Below are 24,504 nucleotides of genomic sequence, written 5' to 3'. Positions count from 1 at the left end.
GGAGTCTTTCTGTGGTGGGTACCCTAAGGGAAGGAACCGGTGGGTGGGGTGGCTTTGGAGGTGCCCTGCCCAGCTCTTCAAGCTGGGGACAGGAAGAAGCAGCACTGGAATCAGCTCTAGGGGAAGGTAACTTAAGCCCCTCTTGGAGAAGTCAACCACACTGCTAGACACAAAACGTTTTATTTACAAAATATACTGAATACTATACATCGGGCCCTGTCACCATGGAAACGACTCCATAGCCAATTCAGGGAGGGCTAAAGAAAGATGGGGCCCAAGGAAAGGGCAAAGCTCAGCCCCTGCTCCCAGCCCCCCCTTTCCACCCTAAAAAGGAAGAAGTTTGTTCGTGCCTGGGAGTGAGCCGCGGGCTGAAGACCTAGAGGAGTGAGGTCGTGGGCTGGCTGCTATGCAGGGGCTTGGGAGATGGGTGCTGCCAGGAACGGAGACCCAGTGCCCAGCCAGGGGAGCTGGGAGTGGAATGCAGGTGGGAGGGGAAAGCAGCAGGCGGCAGGGCCCTGGACACTCCAGGACCCCATGGTTCTGAAGATCTGGGCCAGAGGGTTAGGTCACGTCTTGACATCCAGCAGGGGCATACGCTTGTGCTGGTAGCCACTCTGCCAGCCATGTACCACCTGTGGGGGAGGAAAATGTGCCACAGCTGGGCTCTGGCCCCTGGGGGTCCACAGCACAACCTTGGAAGAGGTACCCCACTACTTAGGGCCCAAATGGGGGGAGCAAGGGCAGAACCAGGTTCTGGTTTTGGGTGGGCAGTGGGCGGGGAGAACAGACCCTCTCTGCCGAGTCCAGACTGCTCACCTTGGGGTCTCCGATGTCAGAGAGGAGCTCCTGCTCAGCCTCGTGCAACTCCTCGGCGGGGTCGTAGCTGTACATGGGGAGCAGGTGATGGCGAAGCCGGTCCACTCTGGGGAGCAGAGGGGGGCTCAACCCAGGATTCCCACCCCCTTCCCCAAACACCTGACTGCTGTCTCCACTCCCCCAGGTAGGGGCACTTCCCGTGGGTGCCTTTTGGGGCACAGTAGGACTCTTAGAACACATGTCTAATTCTGTTCCCCCGGGGTAAGCTGAGCTTGACCTAACGATGGAGTGCAGAGGATTTCAGGCTTCTATCAGGATGGCTGACGGCATCTTACATGTATGTAGGGAACTCAGACCCTATGGGAAGAAACTGAAGCTGAGTGTGGGGGAGGTAGCACCGGGGCAGGGACACTCACCGCTTTTTCTTCTGGACGTACATTACCTGTAACAGAGACACACACTGGAGGCTGGGAGCTCAGGACGGTCCGCCGCCCTCCACACCCTCTGCTCCCATTAACAGCAGGACAGCTGAGATGCTGTATGCAGGCTGGACCAGGCCCACCCAGCTCTGCTTAGCAAAGGTGTGCGTGTACATGTGTGAATGTGGGGGCTCCTTACCACAGCCACCACCACCCCGACCAGGGTGATGAGGAAGAAAGGCCCCAATACATAGCCCACCATGGAGTCGCTGTTGGCCTGGGGGGCATTGGGCACTGTGGTGTTACTCATGACATCGGCAGCCGGAGGGCTGGGTACTCAGCATGGGCAGTGGTGCCTCGGGAGGGCGCCTCCACTGGGCTCCCTGGGGAGGAGGAAGGGAGGTTATCAATTTCACCCAGGGTGACATCCAGGCTCTGGACCCCTCCCCAAGCGCTGGTGTGTGAAAACTTAGGCACTGGGATGAAGGATGCTTCAGGTAGGTCATGTGCTGCATGTAACCCTCCAACGACCCAGCAAATCCTGGTGCAGAGTACGAGGAGAGGCGCTGGAGGAGGGCCTGAATTCTGCCCAGCTCCTATCCCCAAATGAGGGGGGGGCCCCGCTCAGGTGCTGGCCAAACATTTGCCGATTTCAACTTCTGGGGAAAGGTTAGATGTTGGTTCCAGCTCCTGCCTTGACCTCCTGGGGAACTGGGCTCCCAGCACCTAGCCGGTGAAGCAAAATGGGGAGATTTGGTAAAAATGGGAGGGTCCTGCAGTGTGGCCTAAGGGGTGAGGTAGGAGCATGTGGAGGAGCCTGCCTCACTCCTGGTCCAGTCCCCACACTTCAGGCTATAGACTCCATGCCCTCCTGGTCCCTGGTGTCACTAGACATACAGCCTGGACACCCTCTCCTCCATCTGTCTCCTGCAGGGTGGACACAAGTGGGCAGGCCTGGACTATGTACGAGGTGATGTCACCTTCTGGTCCCCACCCAGGACTCCGCCCAGGTCCCTCCCCTCCCGGCCTGGGCTGAGAAGCGGAGGAGAGGAGCAGCTCCCATCGACAGGTGCAAGAAGAATGTCCGCGGGCGGCTGCACGGAGGCCCCGATGGCCCTGGCCCCAGCGCGCCTGGGTCGCCACATGAGCTACCTGCCCCGGTGTCCGTGGGGTCACCGGGCTGGCCCAATCGCACGCACACCGTCCCACGGTGGAGGACACATTTCGAGGCGGGGAGGGTGTCAGGCCGCTCCTAGGATGCGGACCAGCACACGGCGAGCGGGAGGTTGGTCCCGCGGCTCTGGGCGGCTCAGGCCGGGGAGGGGGCTTGGGGGTGACGCCGAGGGGCCCCGGCATCCTGGAAGCCCGGCACCCAAGGCGTGGACCTGTGCCAGCGCCCTGCAGCCCATCCAACGCGGTCACGCCTTACCTCCCGCCGCTGCAGCCGCACAGGAACGCCCTCGGTTGGCTCCCTGGCCCCGGAAGAGCCAGGAGGCGCGTGATCAAAGGACCCGGGAAAATGGGCGGAGCCTCAGCACCCGGGCGCAGCCAATCCGGTGGCGGAAGGCGGCCGGCCTGGAAACTTCTGGAGCGGCCAATCCGGAGGCGGGGAGTGGGCGGTGCTAAGGCGGGGACTGCCCAGGTTGCAGGGTCCATCCTGCAGCGGCAGGGGGCGGCCGAGGGTCGCGCAGCGGGGGGAGGACAGCGCACGGGGGAGGGGCGGAGCGCGCTGCTCGCCGGCGCCGGGACTCGGCTTCCGGCGTTGTCCCCGCTGCCCCTCTGGCTGGAGCCCAGGCCCAGGGCCACGCCGCGCCCTGACGGTGCGCCCAGGCCTGCGGTGCGTCCGTCACGGCAGGACCTGCAGCGGGATGGCCTCCATCCGTCTGTGCTGGGTCCTCCCGGTGCCCCAGCGCGGAGGACCCGCTGGGCCGCGTGCAGAGGGTGGAGCAGGCCGGCGGCCGGCGCCCGGGGCCACACGCGCTTTCCGCGCTCCGTTCTTAGTGTCTGTAAAGCAGGCTTCTGGGAGGAGGAAACGATGACGGGTGAGGAACCGAGCGTACAGCGTGCCCTGGGTGTTAAATTGCCCACTGACCTCCTTGGGGGACAGGGGACAGACGGAGCAGCGGGGTGACGTCCCCGGTACAGGAAGCTTGCCGAGTAGGTGAGCTTGGCGCAAAGCTGTCGTGTTCTGATCACTGAAATATCACACGTTTGCTGGAGAAACCTGGATACGGTTGGTGGATTTTACCAATGTCAGTGTCCCGGTGATGATATGATACTGCGGTTTTGCAGAAGTTATCATTGGGAGGAGCTAAGCGAAGTGTACCAGGGAGCTCTGTTATTTCTTAAGCTGCAGGGGAATCTGCAGTTACCTCAAATCACGTGTGTGTGTGTGTGTGTGTGTGTTTTTTTACCAAACTCCCCCCTGCGCCACACTTATACGCAGTCGGGAGAACTCCAGGCTGGGAGGTGATGGAAACCGCCGAAGAATGTACAGGTGAGGCAGCTCAGACAGATCGAGGCCCTTCTGGTCCTCCGTGCTGCTGGAGATACAGGGATGGCCTGCGTCACCCTATTTTTTGCCAGAGGCAGCCAATGGCATGGACATGGTTAAACCCCTTGGTCTGGTCTGACCTCAGTTTTTGCAGGCCCTTGCAGAGAAGGCTGGATGAGGGCAGGTCTGGTGCAGAGACGACCCAGCAAGGAACCAGAGGACACATGGGAACTCTGGCCTCTTGTCTCCAGACACCACCATCAGACTGTGATGGGGAATCAGATAATGGGAAAGAAATGAGGGAAACGCCTGGGTTCGGAGGCCCCAGGTAGATTTCCTGGTGCTCTCAGGCGTTTGAGTCTGAAGAGTAGGTTTCTATCAGAGCTGAGGGCAGAGGGAGGAGGCTGCCTCCCCGGGCAAGGCCTGTCTCACCTTGTAAGGAATTGGGAATGAAGTGATGGGTTTCATTTTTTCTGTTTTCCCACAATATTTGTTAATTGTTTATTTGTCAAGAGAAACTATTCCTTAGCCTAAATAGTCATATTTCATAGTTTAGGAACACAGATCAGTGACCAAATTCCATGGAATTCAACCCAAAGAAATTTGTTACTTTCCAAAATCGTTTTGCACTCTGAAACATAGCTTTCTTCACGTCCCCAAAGTCTTGCATGGAATCATAATTTCTGTAGAAATCTGTGTAGGCCGTCTTTCTTATAGAAAGAAGCAAACTTACAGAAAGCTGCAACCCCTAGGAATACAGTGAATGCTCCAATATGAAATCATAGAGACTTGATCTAAAGGCCTCACATCTGAGGTTTTGTCAAAGCACTGGGAGCCACGGTAGTTATTCTCCTCAACACCAAGTCCTTCAGGACTCAAGTGATAGGTTTTAGAACCCACGCCCCCTTGGTTGCCCCACACACCCAACCTTTGTCCCCATCCTCAGGGCTTCCACCCATATATCTTGAGGGCCTAGTGGTCACATGAACTAGGCCAGTGTGTAGAAAGGACTGGGGTCTCAGTGTCAGAGACTTAGCATGATTTTACTCCCCTCCCTCCCATGACAACACCATTCTGAGTGAGGCAGGACAGGTGGGCAACCCCAATTTAAAAATGAGTAAGCAGGGGCCAGCCTGGTGGCTCAGGCATTTGGAGCTCCATGCTCCTAACTCCGAAGGCTGTCGGTTCGATTCCCACATGGGCCACTGTCCTCTCAACCACAGGGTTGCCAGTTCAATTCCTCAAGTCCCGCAAGGGATGGTGGGCAGCGCCCCCTGCAACTAAGATTGAACACGGCACCTTAAGCTGAGTTGCCACTGAGCTCCCGGATGGCTCAGTTGGTTGGAGCGCGGGCTCTCAACCACAAGGTTGCCGGTTCGACTCCTGCAAGGGATGGTGGGCTGTGCCCCCTGCAACTAACAATGGCAACTGGACCTGGAGCTGAACGGTGCCCTCCACAACTAAGATTGAAAGGATAACAACTTGACTTGGAAAAAGTCCTGGAAGTACACACTGTTCCCAATAAAATGTTTTTTAAAATAAATAAAATAAAAGAGAGTGTCAGAATGGATAAAAAAGCAAGACCCAAGTATATGCTGCCCACAAGAAATGTACTTTGAACATTAAGTAGGGATTTGGACAGATATTTGTACACTCATGTTCACAGTAGCATTATTCACAATAGTCAAAAGGTGGAAGCAACCCAAGTGCCCATCAACAGATAAATGGATAAACAAAATATGATGTACATGTTCGAGTACAATGGAATATTATTCAGCCTATAAAGGATTGAAATTTTGACACATCTACAACATGGATGAAGCTTGAAGACATGCTAAGTGAAATAAACCAAAGAACACACAAAAGAACGAATACTGTATGATAGGACTTATATGAGGGATCTAGAGTAGTCAAATTCATAGAGACAGAAAGTAGAATGGCAGTTACCAGGGGCTGGGAGGTGGGGAAGAATGGAGAGTTACTGTTTAATGGGTATGGAGTTCCAGTTTGGGAAGATGAAAAAAGTTCTGGAGATGGATGGTGGGGATGGTTATACAACAGTGTAGTTAATGCCACTGAACTGTACACTTGGAAATGGTTAAAAATGTAAAAAATAAAAAGATACAAGTATATGCTGCTTGCAAGAGACCCACTTTGACCTAAAGACACAAATAAGTTGAAAGGATGGAAAAGATATTCCATGCAACAAGTAACCAAAGAGAGCTAGAGTGGCTACCCTAATATCAGACAAAACCGATTTTAAGTCAAAAACTCTTACAAGAGACAAAGGGGAACATTTTATATTGATAAAAAGGGTCAATTCCTGAAGAAGCTATACCAGTTACATATGCACCCAACAAAGGAGTCCCAAAATACATGAAGCAAACATTGAAAGAATTGAAGGGAGAAATAGACAGTTCTACAAAAATGGTTGGAGACTTCAATACCCTACTTTCAATAATGGATAGAATATCCTATACAGAAGATCAGTAAAGAAATAGAGCACTCGAAAAACACTATGAACCAACTAGACCCTACAGAACACTCCTCCCAGTAACAATATACATGTTCTCAAGCACACATGGAACATTCTCCAAGACAAATCATACATTAGGCCACACAACAAATCTTACTAAATTAGAAAACCTAACGAAGAAATGCCCAGGACCAGATGGTTTCACTGGTGAAATCTACCAAACATCTAAAGGAGAATTAACACCAATCCTTAAACTATTCCAAAAAACTGAAAACGAACACTTCCTAACTAATTTTAACTCAGCATTGCCCCGATACCAAAGCCAGACAACACAAAAGAAAAAGCTACAGGTCAATATCTCTTATTAATATAGATGCTAGGCCATAAAAGAATTATCAAATTTAAAAGGATTGAAATTATACAAAGTATCTTTGACCACAGTGTAATGAAGCTATTAGGTTGGTGCAAAAGCAATTGCGGTTTAAAAGGTTAAAAATAATTGCAAAAACTGCAATTACTTTTGCACCAACCTAATAGAAACCAGTAACAGAAAGGAAACTGGAAAATTAGCAAATATGCAGAAAGTAAACAACACACGCTTGAAAAACCAATGGGTCAAAGAAGAAACCACTAGGGAAATTAGAAAATAAGACAAATGAAGACCTGCCCAAATTTATGGGATGCAGTAAAAGCAGTAAGTATTCAGGGTGAAATTTATAGAAGGTCTCAAATCAACAACCTAACTTTACACCTTCAGGAACTAGAAAAAGAAGAGCAAACTAACACAAAACCTGCAGGTGGAAGAAAATAATAAAGATCAGAGAACAGATAGATGAAATAGGAAAAAAAAAAACTCCAAAGCAATAGAATCAACAAAACCAAAAGCTGGTTCTTTGAAAAGATAACAAAATTGACAAAACTTAAGTTAGACTGACTAAAAAAATAGAAGATGCTAAGAACTAAAATTACAAATGAAAGCTGGTACATGACTACTGACTTTGCAGAAATTAAAAGGATTGTAAGAGAATGCTATACACAACTGTATGCCAACAAGAGAATCTGGGTGAAATGAACAAATTCCTAAAAGCATGCAAATTATCAAAACTGACTCAAGAAGAAATAGACACTCTTAACAAACCTATATAAGAAAGAAGATTAGATCAGTAATCCAAAACCTCCCAACAAAGTCCAGGACTAGATGGCTTTAGTGGGCAATTATACTAAACATTTGAAGACGAATTAACATCAATTCTATTCCAGCTCTTCTAAAAATGAAAAAGGAAAGGAGGAAGAGGAGGAGGAGGGGGAAGGGGAGGGGGAGGAGGAGAACACTTGCAATCACATTCTGTGAGGCCAGCATTATACCGATACCAAAGCCAGAGAAAGACTCCATTAAGATAACTATAGGAGGGGCCAGGTGGCTCAGTTGGTTAGAGCGCGAGCTCTCAACAGTAAGGTCGCCAGTTCAATTCCCTCATGGGCCAGTGAGCTGCGCCCTCCACAACTAGATTGAAGGACAACGACTTGGGGCTGATGGGCCCTGGAGAAACACACTGTTCCCCAATATTCCCGAATAAAATTTATATATATATATATATATATATATATATATATATATATATATATATATATATAAAGATAACTATAGACCAACATTCCTTATGAGTATACATACAAAATCCTGAACAAAATACTAGTAAGTCAAATCCAATGGCACATTAAAAAGGATTATACATTATGACCAAAGGGTTATACACCATACGAGTATGACAATCCTAGAATTTATCCTAGGAATGCAAGGGTGTTTCAGCATGGGGAAATCAATGTAATACAGCACATTAATAGGACAAAGGAAAACAACCACACGATCATTTCCTAGATGCAGGAAAGCATCTGACAAAAATTCAACACCATACTCAGCCAACTAAGAATAGAAGAATCGCCCTTTCAGCAAACATTGCTGGAACTGGATATCTAGTATGTGATAAATTACCAATTTGAATCCATACCTTGCAACATATACAAAATTTATGATGTATGATTCTATGTATATAAAATGCTAGAAAATGCAAACTGTAGTGACAGGAAGATTAGTGTGTGCTTGGGGATAGAGGCATGAGGGTCAGGAGAGAGGAATCACAAAGAGCATCTTGGTTGTGATAGTTTCATAGGATCACGTATGTCAAGACTTCTCAAATTGTACACTTTAAATATGTGCAGCTTATTGCATGTTAATTATATCTCAATGAAGCTTTTAAAAATATGATGAATAAAGGATGCCTTAAAAATAATGGAGCACACAGGGGGTGATTATTTATGGCGTTAATGACAGGAGTAGGTGGCCAACACCCCGGGATTGGGAAGGGAGACTATAGCGGAATGTTGTTGGCTACCCTCATGTCGGACACCCTGCCAGGCTGGCCCAAGTGCCCTCACCCCACTACTCACTATTTTTGTGGTTTCAAGTAAGTCACTCAACAACTTGGAAACTCCAAAATGTAACTAATAATGTCCATCTCATACAAAGATTATTGTTGATTGAAAGAAGGAACATATGGGATATTTACTGGTAAATAATAAAATGCTCCGTAAGTGTGAGGGACTATTTCCTTTCTGATTGCAAAATCAAATTCCTCTCAAAAGTTGGAAAATATATAAAATCACAGAGAAGAAAATGATTCATGATCCCAACTTCAAGAGGGTGTGTCCTGCCAGGAGTTTTCTTACCCTGGCTTACTTATTTTTGTGAAGTTACTTGGTGCTCTGCATGCATGTAGCCTCTATTATTTTCCCACCTCCACCTCTTCCAGAAGCCCATCAGTCTCTCTCTTTCAGGAGGGCGGAGAAGGGGGCCAGCTCCAGGAGGGAGGAGTCAAGGAAGAGCTTCTGAGGAGACATTGGCCGTGGAGTCGGGTTAACCTTGGCCCCCATCCCATTCTGGGATAAAAGTCAACAGGGTGGAGGCAGAGAGGGACCCATAGTTCCCAGCCCTGCCGTTGTGACACCAATGGCAGCCTGAGGAGGTGAGCCTGTTGTTTTGGGGCTCCCTCTGTTTCAGGGTCATCACAGGTATTTGAAGGAGTGCCAGGAGCAGAGCCCCTTCTCACCCAGCCCCCTGCCTCTGTCCAGCCCTGACGTAGCCCAGGCTCCTCCACGGTGGATCTGCCCCAGGCCCCTGAACCGCAGAGGTCCCTTCCACACGGGTAATTTCTCTCTAACAGGAGGCCGACCCTCCTGCCAAAGAGGCGCAGCATCAGGGCCAGTGGGTGAGGGTCCATGAGACGTGCCCGCTGGGCCTGCATATCCCAAAGGAACAAGTGAGGAGGGGCTAAGTGGGTCCTTAAAATGCACTGGAGGGAAGGGGTGGCAGGAGGGGACAGCTTACCGGCTAGAGGCCTCACTTGCAGGGTATTTGTTTCCCTCCAGCTCCCTTCACCTTCTCAACCTGACCCACACCCAAACTATTTCCCCCTTCTTCTCCCGTCTCCTCCAGCTTCAGCTCCCTCAACGATGAGATGGGGATCAAAGTACCTGGCTCTCAGGGCATATGCGAAGGTCAGGGCCCTGGGCCCTGGCCCTAGTCAGGCAGTAGGTATTCAAGGATTTGTCTGAACTGGTGGACAGCACTTCAGAAACTGGGAAGCACTAGTCAGATGCCAGCTGTTATAACTGATCCACTCAGCTTCCTCACATCAAGTTGCCCCATGTAAAACAAATTCCCCTTGATTCCACCCCCAAACTGAAAATCCCCATAACTGCCCCTTCCTTCTCCAGTCTCACCCCCATCTTCGCCCCTCTCAGACACAGGCCCTGCAGGAAGAGACCCTTAGAACCTGCCCCAGGCCTGCAAAAGTTCACAGGCTCCTGGGCTGACAAAGGGAAGTAGCAGGAACTGGGGCTTTTCTCCCCCTGAAAAAGCACCGTCCCCTCTCACCTGCAACCTCAAGGCAGAAAGGGAAAGCTGAGGAAGGGACCTCAGCGGATAGGCTTCCAATCTGTATTTGTTCTGGTTGGTCCGTGGGTGCCACGCTGGCTGAGCGTCACCCTTACCCCAAAGAGAAGGGCCTCTTTGTTATGGTGTCCCCCTCCACCCACTCCAAACTTCTCCCTCCCCAGATCTCTGAGGGCTGTCCTGCATCTGCTGCCAGGTTGGGGGAAAGTGAGGGGATGTTTTGGGGGGCAGTTGTTGAGAGGACAGAGTGACACTCGGCAGACATTCTCTGTGCTGTGGGCATTCCCAAGATGCCATCTGGCGCTTCGCTCCTTCCCAGCTACGTTTCCTAGGTACCGCTCTGAACCACAGCTGGACACCACTGGCAGAGCTTCTCCCTGCCTTCAGCAGGTGGCTTCAGCAGGTGGCCTCAGCGGGGGCTTGTCTGGGAGTCACACAGCGTCGCGGAGGGGAGAGGATCGCAGAGAACTTTCCCAACGGAGGGAGAGCACAGCACCGGTGAATTGTGAGGCCGTGCGCGGTGTACAATGCATCTGGACAACGGCAAAACGTTCCTCGAGGCCAGAGGAAAGAAGGGCAAGAAATGAGGGCGGAAGTGAGCAGGGCCCAAATCACAAAAAGACACTGGTACTCATCTAAGGAGCTGCAACTTTTCTCTGAAAGCTAAAGCTATGGGTAGGAAGAGAACCAGAAGTGTTGCCACGGACACCATGGGGGAGGGAAGGGTCAGTGAAGTCAGGGTAGACAAGTGGCCTTTGGACTTGTCAATCGACAGCCTCAGTGGAGGGGACGCGTGACCCCCTGGCGACCCCTCAGCCGAGGGCTTCCTCTGGGCGGGCTCAGCTCACGCGTAAGGGGTGGGAATGGATGGATGAATTCCGGGTGCTGCTTATGAAGGGGGGCTGCAGGGGAAGAATGTGGGGACAAGAAAGATGGAGTCAGGAACGATGAATGTGTGATGAAATGGTGGACATGGGGCAGACCTGGCCCAGACTGGAGAGTTTGGTGGCCAGAGCAGGATAACCATTTACAAAAAGAGATTTTCATGCCAACAAGGACAGAGGAGCCGGCTATTTACAGCCTGGCCAGGGACCTGTACTCTTTCCTCAGGATTCCGATCTGGAACCCTGATGACGTCCCTTCTCACTGTGCCTATTTCCCAGGCTGTAAAATGACAGCATTGGACTAGACGGTCCCTAAAATCCTTCCAGCCCTGTCACGCCATGGGTCACTGCTGTTGCCTTATTTTTATCCTCTTCACACCTATCCAAGTGTCATGACCACCCACTCACTGTCAGTAAATGTTTGTTGAGTTCCCGATGTTTCTCTCACACAGACACCTGGCAGTGTCTTGGTACCATCACTGGTGCCCAACCTGCTGCCTGAGTGACGGTGATGTAAGAGGAAGGCCCTCCCTCTGAGGGGACGCACAGCCAGCCTTCACTCGCCACCTCTCTACCTTCAGTTTCCACTTGCTCTGGTCCAGCTTACACTCTAAAGGGACCAGGCGACAGGACCACTGAGCAGGAAAGAGGGCAGGCTCTGGTGTCAGACCCCTCAAGTTTGACTACAATTTTTCCATTTATGTAACCTGTGTGAATACATAACATGACTTCTGTATTTTCTTCTGAAAGTTTATGACTCATGTTACACAAACATTTGTGAATTTATTTTCAGGTGTGGTGTGAGGTAGGGATCTAATTTTCTTTCTTTCCATTGAGCTAGTCAATTGCTCCTACACCATTTACTGACGAGCTCCTCCTCCACCCTTTCTGTACTCAGGTGCGTTTCCTCCGGCTCTCACCATATTCCCGAATGCACAGGTCTGGCTCTTGGTCACCTGTCGTTTCCTAATTTATTTCTCTATCTAGCTATTCCCTTTTATCATGTTGTTTTATTACAGTTACTGTATCTTTATACTGTCTTGATACTAATAGAACGTCCCTTTTCGTCCTGTGTTTTTCCAAAACTGTCTTAGCCATCATCCGTGGCCGTTTACCTCATGATTTTTCAAATTCGTTTGCTTTCCTAAGCCTCCACCGCCTTTACCGTACGACGGTGGTGCCCCCGCCCTGTGCGTTACAGGGCTGCAGGCTAAATGCAAGGCAGGGAACGCAGCCTGGCTTCAGGCCTGGAGCCCACGCAGCCATCAGCGGACCGTAGTATCATCTTCCCCAAACGCAGATGCAGTCACCACGCTGTTTTAAAAGCTTTGTTGGCTCCCCAGTCATGCGGAGTAAAGTTCAAACAGCCTGCCAAAGCCACCTGACCCCAGCTGACCTTTCCCATGGCACCTGCTGCCTCTTCCTCCTCCCGGCCCACTGTCGCTATCATGTTCCAGCCCCAGCCAACTCGCCGGGACCGGAGCACAGCGCCTTGCCCATGCAATGCCGTCCCCTTAGCCAAGAATTCCTTCATTCCTCCTGAATCCTGATGGTCCCTCAGCCTTCTTCTTAGTGCATTTGTCACTTTGCGTTGTGATCACTTGTGTCTGTTGGACTTGTCTTAGAGAACTTGGCACAGCCGGTGGCATTTCCCAAATAGGTGTTCACTCCGCAGCCACCATTTACGGTCACACACCAACTGTGGCGTCACATACACTCCTTTACTAGAACACTCACAGCAATCCTGCACAGTAGACTTGCCCACCACTGAATCGGAGGGGACAGGGAGAGTGACTTTGCCCAAGACCACCGAGCTTCGCGATAGCTGAGCTGCTCCAATTCCAGGGCTCACACCTTCTGTTCTAGCAAGCAGCCTTCTGACGCGTGGCTGTCCTTCCTGCCTTTTCCGGATCCCTTACTCCATCCCACCCTCCCGTGGTCCTCTTGCACGAGCTCTCTCCATCGTCCCCTCAGCCTACCTCCAGTGGCTTACCTCTCTCATTTCATGCCATGTGTCACCCAAGCAGGCGCCTGTGAGGACTAAGTGTCCTGGTATTCAGGACACAGGACACGAAGCCTCATGGCTACAGCCTCAGATGCTGTGAGACGTTAGCTGGGTGTCACAAGACCAAGGAGATAAAATAAACCTTTCATACCCTAAATGTGTCTGAAACCAGAAAGCAAACAAGTCCATGGTTGATACCAGGCTTTCTTGGGCACAAGAGGATAGGAGCCAGCCTGCCTTGGAGATGAGCAGGAATTCTGCCACCTCCATCGGGCGTGGATGGTCAGAGCTGCCAGCCAGCGTAACTGGCTGGATGGTATGCCCTGCCAGCCAGGGCACAGAAGTACAATGCGTGCGGTGGCACACTGTCCCCAGTGCTGGGTCCAGCAAGGTCAGAGCTGCACTGCTGTCCTTTGGGCTTTCTCTCGTCACCCACGCTCAAAGTTTTGGGGTCCCTTTAGATTTCTCTCTCTAGCCAGTCTTGCAGGCTGGGCTAGGAGGCTGGGCTGCAGCAAGATAATCCCAGTTTGTATTTACTCTGACAATGTAGTAAATGTGACAGACCACCTGTAGAATGGCCCATCATGATCTGACACGGGTGAGTGGAGAGTTTCCAGTACCCCAGATCTCAACAGAGCTGGCCATTTGGTGGTCTCCTGAGTATTATCATTAGCACCAGCATTCATAAGCGCGGAGCCTCAGTACACACACTAAATCTGGGGAATAAAAAATCCTTTGATACAGGAAGAAGGGGTGATCATCATAGCATGGAAGAAAGAGGCCTGCAGAGTCAGATTTTACGGGGAAAGAGTACCCTGACCAGCTGACGGGGAGTCTGCCCGGGGCTGAATGAAGGCATCAGGCTATTGTTCAGAAATAACTTCCTGCCTATTTTTGGACAGACAGCAGGGGCACTAACCAGATAACTTGACATTTATCATCATATAAATGAGCCACCTGTCATCTCAGCACACACACCTGTCTCATCCTAGTAGCGACCCTCAGGGGACATCGACCACATCAGGTTTCCTTCCTTACAAAACTTGGGCATGTCACTAGAGTCCCCGAGGCCAGCCTGCCTCAGTGGAGGGACATGTTTATCTGATTGTGATATGCTGCCTATTCGTGCCTCTGTCCCCCTTTTCTTCATCCCCAGATTGAGGGGAGTCTGTCTTGCTCATGGAGTTATCACAAGCTTCCAGACTGCTCTTCTCCACCCTGTCCTGCGGCCTCCTCCTCACCCATGGCTAATAGCACATGACCGCCTTGTTCAAGAATGCTTTACACGTGTGAAGCCAGACTCCTGGGCCCGGCTTTTGTGACCTTCCGTAATGTGACCTCATCATGCTTTAGTTTTCATTCCAGCTCAATATGCTCACTTGTCTACAGGCCTGGGGGCAACAGCTCACTTACTGTTGCCCTCCCTGATCCCGCCTCCAGTCTTCCCACACACCCCTTCACACCACCGCCCCTCCAGCCGCCTAACTCCAGCATGGCCAGCTCCTGCTTCCACACAGGCAGCAACTTCTTGCTGTGCTCCCTTGTTATCTTGGATGTGGCTCCCTGTCGCCTCGTGCCTCTTTGGGCTCCTAGTGAAACCTCCCTGATTGAGGAGGGCAGGCCCTCTCTGCAGCACTGGGCACTGACAGTCTGCCTGGGGGTCTCCCTGGGCACCTTGTAGCAGTGATTGGCAAGAGGAAACAAAACGCTGATTTTTGTCTGTCACAGGCTTCTCTAATTCATCCCTCACTTGAACTTCCTGAACCGCCAATCTCCCATGGGGCCGCCTACAGCCTCTGGGGCAACTCCTAAGAACCCAGCAGAGAGGGGAGTAAAATCAAGACAGACGTGTAACACTCAAGGGCAACCTCTGGGAAGAAGAGACCAGACACTAAAGCAGGGATGTGTGTGAAATACTGGTTTTTATTGGTTGGCACAAGATTACAACCTACAATTCTAATGCCCTTCCCTCCCACATAGCTCAAACAGAAGGAAACTGATTAACACAAAGGAATAGCACGCTCACAGGTTTAGCCATTGTCTGTACAAAAGGGAGCGGGAGGTGGGGTGGTGGAATTTTAGGAGTACCAAAGCTATTTAGACAACGGGGTGCGGGGGAGGGGTCTGTCCTGTTGCTGGCACCACACGAGTGAACGCTTTAGTCAAGGGGAATGGTTACATATGGCTGGCCTGCTCCTAGGGGGAAGTGGGGCTCACATCAGCTGTGCACCTGTCTCGGACCCAAACGTGGGGCTGCACCCAGTTCCCCTCTTTTCAGCCCTCCTCTTCAGTCCAGCTGTGCTCAGGGGAAAGAGAAGTGTGAAGGAAGCCTAAGAACACCCTTCCTGAGCAAAGGACGCAGGACAACTCAGCTTCCTTCCGCTTTCTCTGGACCAAACGTCTCCGAGCACGAGCTCTTCCTTAGGAGTGCTGTGAAGACACCGGCACAGGCCGGCCTGGCACGTGCCCCAAGTGGGCAGGAGGGAAACTTATCTCCCAGGCGATACCAAGCAAGTTGTTTTGGAAACAAACAAACAAAACAACAAAAGAGGAAAACAAAGCCACGCCCCACGGGTTAGAACTTAGGTCCTGGAGTGCATCTGAACTGGGGTGAGGGCGGTATTATTCTAAACCCCCATTTCATAAGGCAGCGCCAGATCCCAAGAGGTTGAGTGACCATAACCAACCCTTCCTCTCACGCAAGCTGTTCCTTGGATTCCCCAGTTTTGTTGAGCTCATTCAGGGTTATTTTTGCCAACATCTCCAAGGATATGAGTGAGTCCTCAGCCCACTGGTTCTCCTCCTTTCCACCCGTCTTACAAATACGAAGCACACTGCCTAAGCTGGTGATCCATGCAGCGACTTTGTAGACTGGTCCAGGGACTAGGTGAGCTAATGATGGGAGGGGACAGCACCAGGGTTCTGGTGTGATCACAACAGTCTAGTGTGAGCCTGTGTGATCCCCAGCAGACTGGTCTCTGGGCGTGGGCTCCGGGCTCTGCCTAAGTTCTGGGGAAGACTACTAGACTTGGCCAGTTAGGCCTCAGCTAAAATGTATAAGCACTAGGGGGAAGGGACAAATACTGTCCTTTGGAAAAGTTAAACTCAACACAGCTTACCTCCTTTGCCTCAATCCGAGGTGTTCCCTGGAAATACCTGAACTTGCCCAAAGGTAGACGGCAATCTGAGCGCAAGACTTGCGACAGGGAAGGAAGCACATCTAGTTCCATCTGTTGTAGGACTGGAATGGTCCCAGGGATTTGAACCTTTCTGATGCTGATGGGGATGATGGAGCGGAGGGGATCATAGGGTGGAAACACCTTAAATCAACCTCCTGCTATCTGGAGACCATGCTCGGCAGCTGAGCAAACAGGGCTGCGGCCTGCGGACTCTTCAGAGCCCGTCCAATGTCACTGGCGGGGACGGGAGACCAGGCCCTGTTGATAAAGGCTGTGCTGACAAGAGCAAGTGTGAAGATGCTGCCGACGGGCTTCCACTTCCTCTCTGAGAACAGTGCATTCGGGCAGCCGGAGACACTGCTCTACTTTTACAGCAGCTCCCAACATCCTCAAATACTCCTGACTTCCCTAAGCACATGGCAAACTGGAAGCTCTCTTCCCTAAGACAGACGCACTAAATGAAATTTTCCTTATTCTAACCACCAACCTTTTGAATACAAACCAGTTGGAAAGTTTTCAGGCCACAACAGTAAAAGCAGACCTGCCATGTACAAAACTGTACCACATCCTGTATTACTTTTATAAGCGCGTGGCCCAGTTGTTTAAACGCACCGCTGTGCCTCAGGCTCACTCACTGTGCATCACGCCCTGAGCACAGGTGTCCCTCCGTGGGCGGAGGTGCGAGGGGGAGGTGCTGAGGCCAAACAGGACACCTGCGGCTAATCGGCTAATCGCTTTTGGAGAGGAGTCCCCGTGGATTCTGAACAAAGATGTGCGCAGCCGCCTGGCCCCAGGGCGGGCGGTGCCCCTGCGGTGGCTCAGACGCCGGTCACTTCTGTGGAACTCCGTCCTGTTCTTGGGAGAACACAAGCCGCCTGCTCGCCGAGCAGAGACCCTCCATGTCCTCCCCTCACTTCAGTGCTTGGGAAGCGCTCGCTCCCCAACCCAACTTCAGCTCTGTCCCTGGAGGCGGCTTTACGTGGGGCACACACATCGTTCTGGCCCCTGCGTGTCTCTGAGATCAGCCTCTTCCTTCCTTGACACAAGTCATCTCTGTTACGCGCTGGAATCAACTAACCCAAACCAGATGTCTTCTGTGGTCACTTGTTAGTGAGCCTGAAAGCTTTCCTTTTTCACAGGACAATTTAAGGTCAAAGAGGCTACGTGATCTGCTGCTGCTTTAGGTTAACATTTCGACTCAGCACAACAGTGCTCAGAAAGACCGACTAGCATCGGTATTACTTCTGTAGGGATTTACCGGCGATCTCCCCGCGCAAATGGTTTCCAGAAGGTGAGCCACTGCACCCCCACTAGGGAGGAAAGGACAGTCTCAAGGCCGCGCATGCGGACTGACGCCTCTCGCTTTTTTCCTAAGGAGTTCCAAAGGCAGATTTTGATCTAAATGCCTGACTGGGACCTCAAGCCCCAAGGGTGACTTGACTGTACTGTCGAGATTCCTCTGAAAGGTACACCCCCCAGATGGTAGGCGATTTAGTCGGTAACTGTTCCAGAACCAGAATTTACATTCCCCAACTCGATTAATAAAACCTTCCCATCTGGCCTGGCTGCAAGGGGGGTGAAGAACGGGTAGCACATCAAAATGGTGATGAACCTGGAGAATGACCATGCTGCAGTTTTGCTCTTTTGATGCCTATCTCCGGGGTTTTCAATGCTTTTTCTGGTGTGCTAGCGGCCCCCGTGTGGGGTAAGAACTGGGAATGTAAACCAGAGGAAACCTAGAGAAACTCCTTAGACAACTGACTGCTGGAGGAACAGACGCTTCGTTTTCTGGCCCGAAACACTTGCTTCCTCAGTAGAGTCCCCACTGGTGTGCTGGCTCCTGAGTTGACTCGGCTTCTGTGTGAGCTCCCCTTGCCATGCGTGGGCAGCCCCATTTTCTAAGACAAGCTCAAACTCATCAACCCATCATTACAAACAAAGCTTTAGGGGAGAGACATGCCGTTTTTACTTAGAAAGCTTCGGATTGCAGAGACACACAAAATCATGTTACCGCTAGCCTCAAGTCAAGGAATCTGTCCACATCAACACCACAGGGATTCTTTCTCAATTATTAATTTTTAAGGGGAATAGGAGGACCAACTACTTGATTAATCTGAAGGTGAGAGGTATCCTTTTCTCAGATGTCCTGATTAGGCTTCTCACATCCCGGAAAGGTTATCAGCTAATGCAAGAACATGGCCAGATGTGGAGTTGCCCTTTTAGAAGCAGGAGCAGGACTGCTGGCTTCCAAAGGAGAGAACCTGCTGAAAACCTCTGGGTTCCCAGGACCTGTGTGATCCCAAGTCTGCCCGATACATGTTCCACGGAGTCTTTCACGGACCGTATCAGTGCTTCCCGATTTATAATTGACCTGAAAACTCCAGCGTCTCACTGCTTTAGGTGACATCTGACGTGGCATGGGACACACAGCTCTTCTGGGTGGAAGAGATGTCTGCTGCAAGGCTTAGCCTGGAGCGCGGTGGTTGACTGGATGCTTTTCCACTACTCCCAGTGAGGTCATGGGCAGGGCTGAAGTCACCGGCGTGGACAGCTGCACGAGCTGGGGAAAGAGGTGCCATGCCAGCGGGGCTCAGAAGACATGGCTGCCACCTCAGAGTGGAGGGGGGTGTGAACTGCAGCACCTCAGCTCTACCCTCTTTAGCTTCAAGAACCAGAACGAGAAGAGCTGCCTGCACTGCTCAGTCACTCTTAAAGAATCTCCTTGACCCAGAACTGCAGGAGGTAACTGTCCTGCATGTCTATTTTTTTTTGGGGGGGGTGGGTAAAAATGCGGATTATTTTCTGAAATGCAGATGTGGGACCAGGATGAGGCGATGTTATCAACAGCTAACCCTCATTTCCCTTAAAGCAAAAATTCACTCTACTGTGGTCATATCTCCAGGTATTTCTTCTAACTCTAAATCTACTCTCAACTAAGACGGGCTTACAGGACACTTCAGAAATATTAAAAATCACAGTTGTGGCAAAAATCACATTGTAGTTATTTTTGTAAACTAAAAATAAAAAAATGTGGCTCAGGCTAAGCTATTTTTAAAAAAACATCAGGTGGGTAGACTAACAAAGGCGTTAATATAGCACTAGATGGAAATGACAAATGCGTGAAGTTCAACGTGTGAAACGCACAGCTGGGCTCAGAAGGAGCCCCAAGGAGCAATGGGTGTGGAGAAGAGAAAGGGGTGGAGAACGAGGAAGAACGGTTCTGAGTGGAACTTTTTTCTTCTAAAAACAAAAGGTGACTTTTTCCTTCTAAGCAAGTCTTAGAGACTTTCCGTGGGCTGACTCCTAATATCAAAACATATTTTTGACATGAAGGAACCTGACTTTGTAGCAATATGTTTACGAATCTGCTGCACAACACTCCTAGAGGACAGGGACCCACTCTGCCCCCAGAGGCTGAGATAAGTAAGGCCTGAAGCGCTTTCCGGCTGTGCCCGCAGAACTGCGCGCTGCACCGCAGAGGGCGGAAATCCTGCGGCGGGCTGCACATTCCTGGGGCGGGCCGCACAGGGGGGACACTTCCACGTCCTTTGATCCCTCCAGATGGCCTCTCGGTGAGAGAGCCCTCTCCACGCAGGGCAGATGGAGCAGCAGACATTTGTGAAAACAAAACAAGTCAATTCATGAACGTTTACATCCTGTTAGGTTTGCTACAAGAAAAATCAAGACTCCTGTTTCATGGGCTGCATTGTTCTAGAAGGCTACAAATAATCTAACACAGCTGACTCCTGAGGGTAGCCTCCTCTCTCTCTCTCTCTCTCTCTCTCTCTCTCTCTCTCTCTCTCTCTCTCTCTCACACACACACACACACACACACACACACACACACACACACACAGAGTCCTGGTCCAAAAAGATGGCATGACCTCACTGGTGTTTCCCCAATGGCTGTAATTTATAAACTAAAAAAATTTTAATTAAGAAAAAAAAATCCATTCCTATCTTTCTCCATCCCGAGGATGGTGGACTCTGATGGATGCCCCAGTAATAACCAGAATCTAGGACATGCAAATTCACTGTGAGAAAGAGACTTTCTTTCTGTCCTGAATACAGGAAACTTTGTCAAGCCTGAATAAGTACTTGCAGAATTACTGGCAAATCAGTGTCAATGAAATATTTTGCAAGAACAGTGATTTTTGTGCTTTCTTTTGTTTCTCCTCGCTTTCTTTGGGGAGATATGTTTACTGTGACCATCGGTCTAAATAACCTATCACCAAGGGCTGTGACCACACGTCAGTAAGGGCAGCCATGCTGTTTACGGTGTCAGGGAGGGAAAAACACCGATCCCTGCTCACCAGAATCCCAGTGCAACAGAAAACATCACCAGTGTCACCAGTTCTGGTGGTGGACAAAGCCTCCTTTTGTCACTCAAGAAAGCATCAGCACAATCTCTCCAGTTAACTGCATTAATAGATCCATTCATGTCACCGAAAAATACTTCTTGGCACAGTTCATCTTCCTGATCCAAAGACGCCAACAACAATCCCAAAAGGCCTTTGTAGGGTAGTATATTGTTACACCAGCCCAGGAAAAACACCTGCAGGTCATGACACAGTGCACCAATTGCTATTAACACTGCAGTTTCCTTTTTAGGAGTAATGACTGTTTTCCTGCAAAGCACTTTCAATCCAAATCATAAAGGTAGAATTTATTTGGAAGAATGTGCTTTTGGGATTCCACTTGGTGCTTAGCTGGCCTTATTTTCTTTTCCCCTTTATGTATTTGAACAGAACCTTAGGATGCTCTAAGTCAGGCAACAAGCAGCAGGGTGTTCATTTTTAAGCAGGACACGTGAACACTGAGTTGGCATTTAGGCTCAAATCCCAGGTGCGGTTTCTATCCACTGGGACCCCGACGTGGGGAGAGAATTCCTTTTCCAGAGACAGGATGGGATCCTATGGAACCTGCCAGCACTGTTTGGGTTCTGTGTTTCAGACTGGGAGAAAAGGCAAACCAAGAGTAGATGACAAAATTTAAATTCACCAACCGATGTCCCCCAAATGCTGAACACTAAAGACACAGGCCTATCAGATACATACACTTCTTTAGTGGGAGGGAAGAGCAAAAGCTTTGCAACGTTTGAGTATTTATTAGACTTTTTAAATAAAGAGAACTACGGTTCTAATTTCACATCCCGGCTATGTTTTGACAAGGAGATGCCACCAAGAGCGTAGCAACAAACACCTCCTGTCCCGAGCCAGGGACTGATCAGTGTCTCCCCTCCCAGTCGTACCTCTGTATCTCAAGACCCCTTTCTGCTTACTTCCCAACTAAAACACACAATTGGCAAACGAAGCCGGCACGAAAGCTGTGTCAAAACCCAACAAGACAGGTTGCAGGGAGCCGATGCATTATGCAGCTGTTCTAGTAAATGATTAAGCATCGCTCGCTCGTATCACTTCTCAGCAGAAGCCGGACCTTTCACATCCCAGCGGGAGACAGATCCAGTATTTCTGAGCGTGCTCTACGATGCAGTTACAAGGGCTGCAACGTTACGAAGACAAGCAAACACCCCAACTTTGCTCCTGTGTACTTCTCAGGAACTCAGCACAGAGGGGACAGGACCGTCCCGCTGCACTCGCCGAGGCGAGTCGCATGTTTCAGAGCACAGGACAATGTCCAGTCGGCTCGCTGTAAGGCGTGTGTGCCCAAGGAGAGGCCGTTCTTGGCGCTAAGTAGCATATGGAAAAATCCCAAACCAGCAGGAGAGGAACAGTGCTTGACGCTCCAGTTTTTTAGATAGTAATCCCAAGAATCCAGTTCAAATCCCTATTGTCAACATGCGGGGAGGAATTCAATTTCTATCATTGTTTCTCCAGATCTGAGCTGAGGCCATTTGCTCCTGGCTTGGTAATAGAAAAGAAAATAGGTTTCTTCCTGTTTTTTGTTGGCATGGAAACACAGCTTCGAGCAGAGAAGGCTGTAAGGCCCGGGGGCACTATGAAGGTAGCTCCATCACTCTCCTGGGCCCTACACAACTCAGTCAATGACTGGGGAGCAGAGACAGGACAGGGACACTTATCTAGCAGTAGAACGAAAAACAAAAATGAAATTGGGAGGCTCTCCATTTCAGAAACATCCCCAATTTGAAAAACCAAAACCAAAACAAAACCTTGGAAAATTTAAACAGTTCAAGTCTTCTAAAGTCATTTACATATTATATGCCCAGTATAACGTGTAGATAAATGGATCCTGCAGTGACAGTGACCGACCTGCTGGACTGAATAATAGCACATTACAGAACAAATTCTTGAAAGGTTTCATCTCATACCGGTATCTTTTAATTAAAAAAAAAAAAAAAATGAAAAATCAAAGAAAAATGTCTGGCCAGGGCTGGGATGAGACAAACAGGAATACTTCAGCATCCAAGGCAGAGGGAAAGCTGTTTGCCGCTTTTTAGAGGCTTGTAGGGGTGTGGAAAGGGAGGGACACATCATGCACAGAAGTACTTACAAATGACACACCCCACCCCCACCCCCCTCAATAAAAAGAGAAGCAAAAGCCCCATCACTTAACACCAAACAGCAACATTACCAAGAAACCCTTCTCTGCTGCCCATCACGCCTTATTTGAAAGAGGAGGCCTGTGAGGAGAGGTGGAAAGAGCAAGGGTGAGAGGGAAGGGCTGCACTTCAGTCTCGTTTCCAATTTCCATTCTCTGACAGGAAGTCTTCAGTCATCTGATGCCTGACATGGAGCTCTGAGCAGAAACAGAGTACGCGCTGGCCACGACCGGGGTGCCGTTGTTGGCCGAATAGCCTTGCCTCAACGTTTCAAAGTACGACGCCTGCACGGGCTTGTGGTACTGCAGCACTTTTATAGCATCCTCTATTTTAAACCATTCCCTCTTCCTTCCTGTGGAGGCGGAGAAAAGGAAATCAGTACAAAGGGCAGCAATGAAAAGGTTTCTGATCTTATACAGCTTTTGAGAAAATGTGAGAAAACATGAAAGCAATGGTTGTTAATATTTTTAAAATATGTATTATAAACATATTTTCCTTATTTTCTTTTCTTCTAGGGGTAATGCAAACACACATTAATTGCTTCAAATACTGTACAAATACCTAATGCAGAACATAGGTAAGAAACCTGCAAACTGAAGAGCGAGCAGTAATGGCAGGAAACTGCCCTCTGGAGAGAACCATTGCTTGTGGTTTCCCCTTGCACTCCGGGCCTCGGGGCCTTTCTCGGCTTGCATGTAAGTGCCTGAAGCCCAGCCAGCATCGCTCTCTCTTGCAAAAATCAACATGAACACCAAGCTTCCAGAATTACCAGGGTGGCTGGTTTATAATCAGTTATTTAAAAATAATTTTTATATGAGTGTCATAGCTACAAAATAGAAAATATTTTTAAAAATCACTATTAACTTTTCAGTCTATTTTCTTCCTTTTTGTAAATGTGTGCTACATGCCACTGAATACATTCTGACTCCTGACGCTGCTACAAATGAGTGACGGCCAGTGTCCTGTGCTCAGCAGCCCTGCTCAGCCCTGTAGGCTCAGGCCTATGGCTCCTTAATAGAATCAGTCCATCTCATTTTTGGTCTTCTTAATGTGTTTTAAAATCCTTTATTATTTTTTCTCTTATAATAAAAGGTCACTGCTTATAATTGGGAAACTGGAGGAAAGTATAAATATAATTACCCATAATCTTATAAACCAGAAATGACCACTCTCAATACCTTTGTGTATTTGCTTTTCTTTCATTACATAGAAAAATACACTATTTGAACAGCTATCACTGGGACCATGCTTTACGGTGCTCCAAATCGTGAAAGGCTCTAATGGAGGGTTGTGGTTCGGAACATGGATGCTGAAGCCGATATGCTGGGTTGCAACCACATCTCTGGCTTTAATAAGCTGTGCAGCTTTGGGCAAGTTACTGAACCTCTCTGTGCATTTCCCTCATCTATAAAGATAATAAATAATACCTAGCTCACAGGTCTGTTGTGAGAATTGTTTTTTATTAGTTTCAGGTAATTAGACATTTACACGCCTCACTAACTGATAACCCCAACAAGCCTATCACCCATCTGCCACTGTACAGTTATACCACCATTGACTATGTATCAGATGCTGTACTTCACATCCCGCAATGTACAGTTGTAGAGCACAGTCGTTAGGCATTTATATAATTTAGGAAGTGATTCCCCCTGATAAGTCCAGCACCCATCTGACACCAGTTTTCACACTACTGACTACCCCCTCCACTGTATTTCACATCCCCACGACTACCTGTGACCACTCAGCTACACTGCCTCAT

General features: G+C 49.6%; 2 protein-coding genes across 4 annotated transcripts in view; both read right to left on the bottom strand.

The window, feature by feature from the left end:
• Nucleotides 1–164: 164 nt before the first annotated feature.
• Nucleotides 165–3,243, bottom strand: SMIM29 (small integral membrane protein 29). 3 transcript variants are annotated; one of them, XM_081043084.1, is made up of 5 exons: nt 2,665–3,243; nt 1,435–1,618; nt 1,233–1,258; nt 817–922; nt 165–632 (listed from the first exon to the last, which is right to left on the bottom strand). In XM_081043084.1, exons 2-5 carry the CDS (start codon nt 1,543–1,545, stop codon nt 567–569), a joined length of 309 nt encoding a protein of 102 aa, XP_080899210.1. In that variant the 5' UTR covers nt 1,546–1,618; nt 2,665–3,243; the 3' UTR covers nt 165–566. The 3 variants fall into 3 exon arrangements, with proteins under 3 accessions (XP_080899210.1, XP_080899211.1, XP_080899212.1); XM_081043085.1 differs by having other exon boundaries at nt 1,435–1,961; nt 2,665–2,715; XM_081043086.1 differs by having other exon boundaries at nt 1,435–1,961; nt 2,388–2,691.
• Nucleotides 3,244–14,949: 11,706 nt separating this feature from the next.
• NUDT3 (nudix hydrolase 3) overlaps nt 14,950–24,504 on the bottom strand; it is a 113,093-nt gene continuing 103,538 nt past the window's right edge. The window contains exon 5 of the mRNA XM_081043399.1: nt 14,950–23,097. Coding sequence (XP_080899525.1) covers nt 22,919–23,097 — 179 coding nt within the window. The 3' untranslated portion in view covers nt 14,950–22,918. The remainder of the gene's footprint in view (nt 23,098–24,504) is intronic.

Source organism: Rhinolophus hipposideros, assembly GCF_964194185.1.
Source record: "Rhinolophus hipposideros genome assembly, chromosome: 3".
NCBI classification, from domain to species: domain Eukaryota; kingdom Metazoa; phylum Chordata; class Mammalia; order Chiroptera; family Rhinolophidae; genus Rhinolophus; species Rhinolophus hipposideros.
The sequence above is the reverse complement of the archived record's forward strand: the minus strand, read 5'-3'. Positions and strand labels throughout refer to the sequence as shown.

What these genes read in the sequence shown, in the direction of transcription:
- SMIM29 (XM_081043084.1), bottom strand. Translation starts at nt 1,545, where the DNA reads ATGAGTAACACCACAGTGCCCAATGCCCCCCAGGCCAACAGCGACTCC. An exon ending in TCGGGGTGGTGGTGGCTGTG is followed by an intron (nt 1,259 to 1,434) that starts GTAAGGAGCCCC and finishes TCTCTGTTACAG; the next exon opens with GTAATGTACGTCCAGAAGAA. An exon ending in CTGACATCGGAGACCCCAAG is followed by an intron (nt 633 to 816) that starts GTGAGCAGTCTG and finishes CCTCCCCCACAG; the next exon opens with GTGGTACATGGCTGGCAGAG.